The 6,881-nt window shown below is 51.9% G+C and overlaps 1 protein-coding gene across 1 annotated transcript; it reads right to left on the bottom strand.

The window, feature by feature from the left end:
* Positions 1-1,378: 1,378 nt before the first annotated feature.
* On the bottom strand, positions 1,379-2,228 carry RNF224 (ring finger protein 224). Its single transcript, XM_074289035.1, has one exon. The coding sequence runs from the start codon at positions 2,111-2,113 to the stop codon at positions 1,523-1,525; it is 591 nt and encodes a 196-aa protein (XP_074145136.1). The 5' UTR covers positions 2,114-2,228; the 3' UTR covers positions 1,379-1,522.
* Positions 2,229-6,881: the final 4,653 nt, after the last annotated feature.

Genomic DNA, 6,881 nt, shown 5'->3' with positions numbered 1-6,881 from the left:
AGTCAGTATCAGATTTAGAGTGAGGTCTTGTCGGACCATGGTTAGAATAAAATCCTTGGAGAAGTAATGGGATGGTCTCCAAGGTCCCTGAAGTACTGATATTTTATGGTTCTGTGCTTTACTTTGGTCCCAAACTGAGCCCTGAGATCAGCCACTGACTGATTTGGAACCTTGACTGTAGACTGAGCCCTTCCCCTGGTTACAAACAGAATTCTGACACAGACTGGCTGTGGGCCTTGTTGTAGACCTCCCATGTGTTCTTGGGCACTCTCTCTGGGGCTCCCTTTTCTAGGGGACAAGCCCTGGCAGATGAGTCCCCCATCTGGGCAGCAAGATCAATGGCTGAGCACCCCCATGCCAGGGAGAGGTTTAGACGGACTCCCCAGGGGGCCAACCTGTGGAGAGTCCCCATTCTCTGCATGTTCCCTGTGGGCATATGAGACTTTGGACTTGGTGGGTGAGGCAGATCCGTGTCCCTCTTGGGTCAGCACATTCCCTTGGATGCCTTCCCCTCCCCTCCACAACCAGGCAGCTTAGGGCATCATCTTGGGCCCTAGGTTCAAAGAAAACTGCCAAAAGGGAGGGAGCACTATCCCCTTCTGGACAACACAGGAATTGACGAAAAGTCCCACTTGGGATCGGCACCCCGAATCACTTTCTGAGAAGTCCCAGTGTCTGAGGACCATTTAGGAATCAGGGTCCAAGGGGTCAGTGTCTATAGTTCAAGGTGATATTCCAGGCCTGTCTATAAGTAAGACTGGGATGGGAGAGGAGCTTCTGACCTGAAGGGGTCATCCACGGCTTTCCTGTTCCCTGCATGAGGGAAAAGGGCCCTGACAGGTAACCCTGGGACCAGAAAGATCCTCAGGCAGTTAGAAACAAACTTTGTGACTTCAGGAAAATATGCAGATGGGGGACAGAGAACAGAGTAGATAGTCACACTTTAGTAAAAAAAAGAAAAAAAGACAAAAAAAAATCCCAGCAGCACAATCGGTTGTAAACACAGCCTTTGTGCAGTATGCTAAACTGCAGGGGTTTCAGTCCTGGTCCTAGACACCCCTCCCTGATGATGGGGAGATGGTCTCTCCTGGGGCACGAGTCAATACGCCTTTAATATGGGTGCTATGGGGTTTGGGTTGGGGCTTCCCGCTCCAGAGCTCTATCTCTTTCAGGGGCTTCAGTTCCAGGGTCTGAGTTTCCTCGGGAGCCATTATGAGCTCTGGCAGCCAGAGGCCCTTTGCCACCTTGAGGAACTAGAATTCTCCAAGCAACCCCAACTCAGGATCCTAGTAGGGACCCAGGAAGGTGAGTCATCATTGAGAGGAGGTGGGTAGCAACCGGCACGGGGGTTGGGGTCCAGAGAGAAGGGCAAGGGACCGGCGACGAGATGTGCCACAGGATGCGACAAGGGCCCAGACGGAGGAGAGGAACCTGGGCTTCCCAGGAAGACGGCCTGGGTCCCGCAGCGAGGGGCTGTGTCATGGCAGATTATGGTTGGCGGTGGGCACCTCATGCCCAAGCCTTAGACTTCAGGGGTGCCCTCAGGCTCACAGCCGAAGCAGCAGCCCCAGCAGCAACCCTGCCGGGGGAAGCTAGGCTGAGGGCCCAGGGCCAGACAAGGGTCAGCGGGCTGCTGGGTGATGGCCGAGCCAGGCTTGGGAGGGCTGCCTTTGTGGGAGGGGGACCAGGGCTCTCCGCGCGGGGGCTCGCGCTCTGCCTTCACAGCCAGGAAGGCTGCCAGATCGAGGTCCAGCATGGCCACGCCGCCTCGTGGGGTGGGCGTGCTCTGGCGGCACTGGGGGCAGGGGATCCATCGCTGCTCGTGGGCTGGTGTGTCCAGCCTCCGCACACAGGCCTGGCAGAAAGTGTGGCCGCAGTAGAGCCGGCGCGGCAGGCGGCCCGCCAAGTCGTAGGAGGAATAGCAGATGATGCAGTCATTCCGCCGGGCCCCCACTTCTGAAGGCTTCTCCTTGGCGGGAAGGGCCTCACTTTCCATGGCTCCCTCTCTGTGCAACATTCTGTGGAGAGAAACAAGGACCAAGGCTGGGGACCCGGGCTCGCGCAGCCAGGTACCGTGGATTCCATCAAGGTGTGGTGCAAGTCTTGACTTCATCAGGCCCCCTCTGTCCTGGAATGCCCCTTTATCCCAACCTTACTTAACAATTCGTCTTTGTTCTGGCTCTGCTTTCAGGGGGATACACAGGGGTACAGACAAGGGAGACATGGAGCCAGAAAGATTCTAAAAGAAACCACCATATAAAAAATGTATAGAGCATCTTCCAGTGTGCAAAGCATTTTACAAACATTTCATCCTTGTAATAACCTTACACAGGAAGCACTACAAGTAATAATCCCATTTTACAGATGAAAAAATTGGTTCTGACAGGGATTAAATGACTTATTTGCCTATGATCAAACTATCTAGCAACTCTGAGACAGAATATGAAGACAGATATTCCTAATTCCCAACTCTGGCATTCTAACTGCAGTGAGTGACTGGATGGATAGATGAATGAATGAAAAAAGCTTCTATTAGACACTTACTGGGGACACAAAAAGAGGAGCAAGATGGTCCCTGTTCTAACAGAATTTACATTCTAATAGTGGGAGACAACACACACAGGAGGATTGAACAGCAAGTCAGATGGTCCTTGGGATGCAATGGTAAAACAGATATTTCTGTTGATACAACCCCCCCACAACATATCCATTTCTGCTGTTGATCCATTTGACGGGGCTCAGGACCATGCAGCACTTCTTATGTTTAGGACACGCTGACATCTGGAAAATGACAAGGTGTGAGTGTTAGACCTGTTACCAGAGGATGTGGGTTTGAATGCCAGCTCTGACACCCCTTGTGTGCCCCTGGCCTTGATGATCATTAAGGCCCCTCACACTTCTAACACGTGATCCCATGAACATACATGGACACACACACACACAGGCACAACTAAAACACACAGAGCTTAGATGAGGAACACATTTTATTTCCAAATTGTAGAGAGACAAAGAAAGTTATCCACGCCTCCCTTTTCAGTCTTGGAAGAGGAATAGTTATGGGGCTCCCAACAAAGATGTTCTAAAGGTAGTTTGTTGGAGTACAGGGAGGGTAGGAAAGGTGGAATGACATCCTCCTGGTTGGTCCTTAGGGGACCATAGTCCTAGTGATCTCCTCACTTCCTGTCCTCAGGAGAATTCATCACACATTGAGAATGAGAGCTAGGTTCAAAAGTTTTTGCTGACTTGAGATCTCCACTGGAGATTTTGGTGGATGACTGATCTGCCATGCATTTTTTTTTTGAACATTCTATCTCCTTTCCACTAAACCAGACTTCTCTGTCTCCAGGTCAAATTGATAAAATTAACACATCTTTAAAAAACCCCAACTTCTGTTGATTTCTGTGTTAAGGTCAATGGGAAGCACCAAAAACACAAGTCCCTGCCTTTTGACATTTAGTCTGATAAGGGAGACCTTGACAGGCATAGTATCATTCACTGATGATCTTTGTCCCTATGGAGACCCTTTCTCACCTTTGGCAATCCCCACCCTTCACCCTGACATTCACTCTAGAGACCCCTTAGACTCTGAATGTGACCCCCAAATGCTGAACTAACATCAAATTTCAGGAATCTGTCTCTCCCTGGCTCCTTCCTCTCCTGTTCAGACCCCCAGAACCCTGTGGGAAATCCAACAAGAGAATCTGAGGCAGGACCCAGCGGAGAACTTCCTAGCCCCTTTCTCCTTCCCCCCCCTCCTTTACCTCATGGTTCTTTGCCGGGCCCATGACAGGCAGTGTGGCCACTACCTGCACTCTCCCACTAGGTGCGGGGACCCCCAGTGGTCCATTCCCCTCCTCTGGCAGTGGTTGGTGTCTGGGCCACAGGGCGGAGACAAGTAGGACTGCACTTTCCTTCTGCTCCCTCACCCCCTTTGTTCCATGGCACATGAAGAGCTGTGCGCCTTGATTGAGGCAGTGGTATCCTGAGGCGGAGGCAGTCAGCGGCCTGGACAATAATGGCCTGACATTGTCCGGCAGTCTCTCTCCTGCTCTGGGCCCTTGTACCCCAAAGTTTTCCTAGTCACTCTGCCCCAGGTGTCAGAACTGCTAGTTAGAGCCTGATCCAACAAGCTTCCTCCTCCAAGAAGCTCCTCCTGGGCCCAAACTAAAGAATCTACCTTTGTCTTATGCTTCCTGGACCTCAAGAATCAAGAACTTTACAAGTCAAAGGCTTATCTGCTGCCTGGCCACTCTTCTCAGGTGGCTCTCCTTGGGGTCCTGGGACTTTGTCTATGGCCTTCAGCCAGTGCCTCAAGAACTCAATCTTCCAGCTCCTTAGTCTCCTTTGTCTCCTCTCAGCTGTCGGCTTTGAGCCTCAGGCCTGTGGATTTTGCCCGAGAGAGAGATGGCTGAGGGAAGATTTGTCTCTCTGGCTCTGGTGGCTTCACCTGCAGCTGATGCTTGGGGTCTCTGGTCCCTGAAGCCATCTCCTTGCATTGAGGTCTGCCTACAAGGGAGCTGGGGGCAGAGGAGATTTATCTGCCTGGCAAAATCCCCAGGTCCGTTTGAGAAACAAACTTTTTGGATCATCCATTACTTTGGTCTATTCAGGGAGTTCCCAGAAGTTCAGTTCTCTAGCCCTGGGTGTTTACAAAGCTGATCAGGGATCAGGGAATAGATCTAGAAGTCATTCCACATCAATCTTTTCCCCATCCCCCCACCCTAGGACCAAACCCGTCAGCACTGCTGTAGTACCAGAGCATTCCTGACTGCAGGCCCAACTTCCGAATCTCCCTGGGCCTCTCCCTCTCCTCCTACCTCTCTCCCAGTCACCTGCTCCCAGCTCTTTCCCCCTCTCCCTCCCAGCTTCCCTGTCCCCTGCCCCAGTCCCACTGCCAGCTCTTACCTGCTCCCTGACCACTGGTCTGGATCTGGTGCTTCTGCATGTGTCTGCCCCCAGGGCCAGATCCCAGGGAGTCTGATGGGTTCTCAAGGTGCTCAGGGCTCCCCCTCCCCCAGTGGGGGCTCACGTTACCACCCAGGAGCTCAGGATGAGCCAGCTCCACTTTCAGTCACAAAGGCCCTGCAATGAGATCTCCCACCACAGCTTCCAGACACATGGCCTTGTGAGAGATAAGGAGCCTCAGGGCCCTCTGCTTGCCCACCTCTGCTGTTCCCCTGAGCAAGGAAAAACAAGCAACTGCACTTCCATTTATCACTCCACAAAGTGTGGGGGGGGAGCTTGTGAACTGCAGGGTTGTAATGGGGAAGACCCCAGAGCAGTTAGATGTGGAGCAGGAGGAAGGATCATGGAGGACCATGTTAAAAGCTGAATCCGACCTGGACATATCCCCTTAATGTATGGACATGTCAGGGAGTGATTACTAATAATAGTGTAGCTAATATTTACACAGCGTTTTCTTCACAAGAGCCGCATGAGGTGACTGGCACAGACATTGTACCCATTTCACAGATGAGGAAACTGAGGCTCAGAAAGGTTAAAGTCACTTGCTTCCAATCACATCACCAATGTTAGAGAGAGAACTTGAATCAACTTCTGATTCTAAGCAATACCCGCACAGCTTCTTGGCCTGTGACCCTGAGCCGGTTCTGGATGGGCCCCTGCCCCTGATCTTGGCCATTCTTTTCTCAGATCATATACAGCGCTCGTGTTCCAGGAGCAGCTGGCACAGGAGTAGGGGCAGGTTGAATTTAACTCAAGTTTCTGCAGTGGGAACCAAAGAGTTGCTTTGAGCCAACTTTGCTCAGAATCTGGCAGAAAGTGAAGGGGGAGGGCAGCCTCCCCTTCCTTTCCCCCCCCCCTCAATTCCTCTCCCTCGGCCCGCCCCCAAAGCTCTCCCCAAACTGGTCTGACTAGTTCTTGTGGCTCAGGCTGGGTGGGGCTGCCACTATTCCAGATTGGACGTGGGGGGTGGAGGGTGAGAAGGGAGTTCCCGCCTAGAAAGGTGGCTGAGTGGGCCGTGGGGAACTGGGCAAGGCCCGCAGGAAAGGGGCACCCAAGGTGCCGGTGCGTGGGGGGGGCACAAGTGGTCAGTGCTTTGCTGACAATGTTGGCGAGTCTCTGCTGGGCTCCTTACGCTTGGGTCATAGGCACCTCACCCGTATGGCCCCCTCTGGGCAGGGGTTGCTTCCTGAGGGCTGTTAGATGTGGAGAGACCAGTCCATCCTGCGTGTCCTGTCAGACTCATTGTTCTCAAATCTTACTTCCACCGTGTTCCTAGTCAAGAAACGTAAGCTTTTGCTTATGTTGCTCACAGGACAAAGTCCACTCCCAGGTCTGGCATTCAAGGCCTTTCATGATCTGGCTCCAAACTCAGCTTCATCTCTCGTGTTGCCCTAACACACCCTGAATTCCTAAAGAGTGGAAAGAATGCTGGTCCTGGAGCCAAGAAGACCTGAGTTCAAATCCAGTCTCAAACAGACACTAGCTGTGTCACCCTGGGCAAACATAACCTGTTCACCTTATCTGTAAAATGGGAATAACAACAAATTCCTTCCCAGGATTTCTGTGAGGATTAAATGAGATAATGATTATAAAACACTTAGCCCAGTGCCTGGCACACAGCTGTTGTTCAGTCATATCTGACTCTCATGACCCCACTGGTCCACCAGTACACAAGGTGCACCAATGGTTTCCTTGGCAGAGATACTGGACTGGTTTGCCATTTCCTTCTCGGGCTCATTTTATAAATGAGGAAACTGAGGCAAACAGGGTGAAGTGCCTTGCCCAGGGTCATTCAGACAACAAACATCTAAGGCAGACTTTGAACTCAGGTCTTCCTGACTTTAGACCCAGCACTTTTTCTACTGAGGCACCAAGCTGCCTTCTGGTACATATTAAGTGCTACATAAATGTTAACT

Source organism: Sminthopsis crassicaudata, chromosome 2 (genome assembly GCF_048593235.1).
Source record: "Sminthopsis crassicaudata isolate SCR6 chromosome 2, ASM4859323v1, whole genome shotgun sequence".
Lineage (NCBI taxonomy): Eukaryota > Metazoa > Chordata > Mammalia > Dasyuromorphia > Dasyuridae > Sminthopsis > Sminthopsis crassicaudata.
The sequence above is the reverse complement of the archived record's forward strand: the minus strand, read 5'-3'. Positions and strand labels throughout refer to the sequence as shown.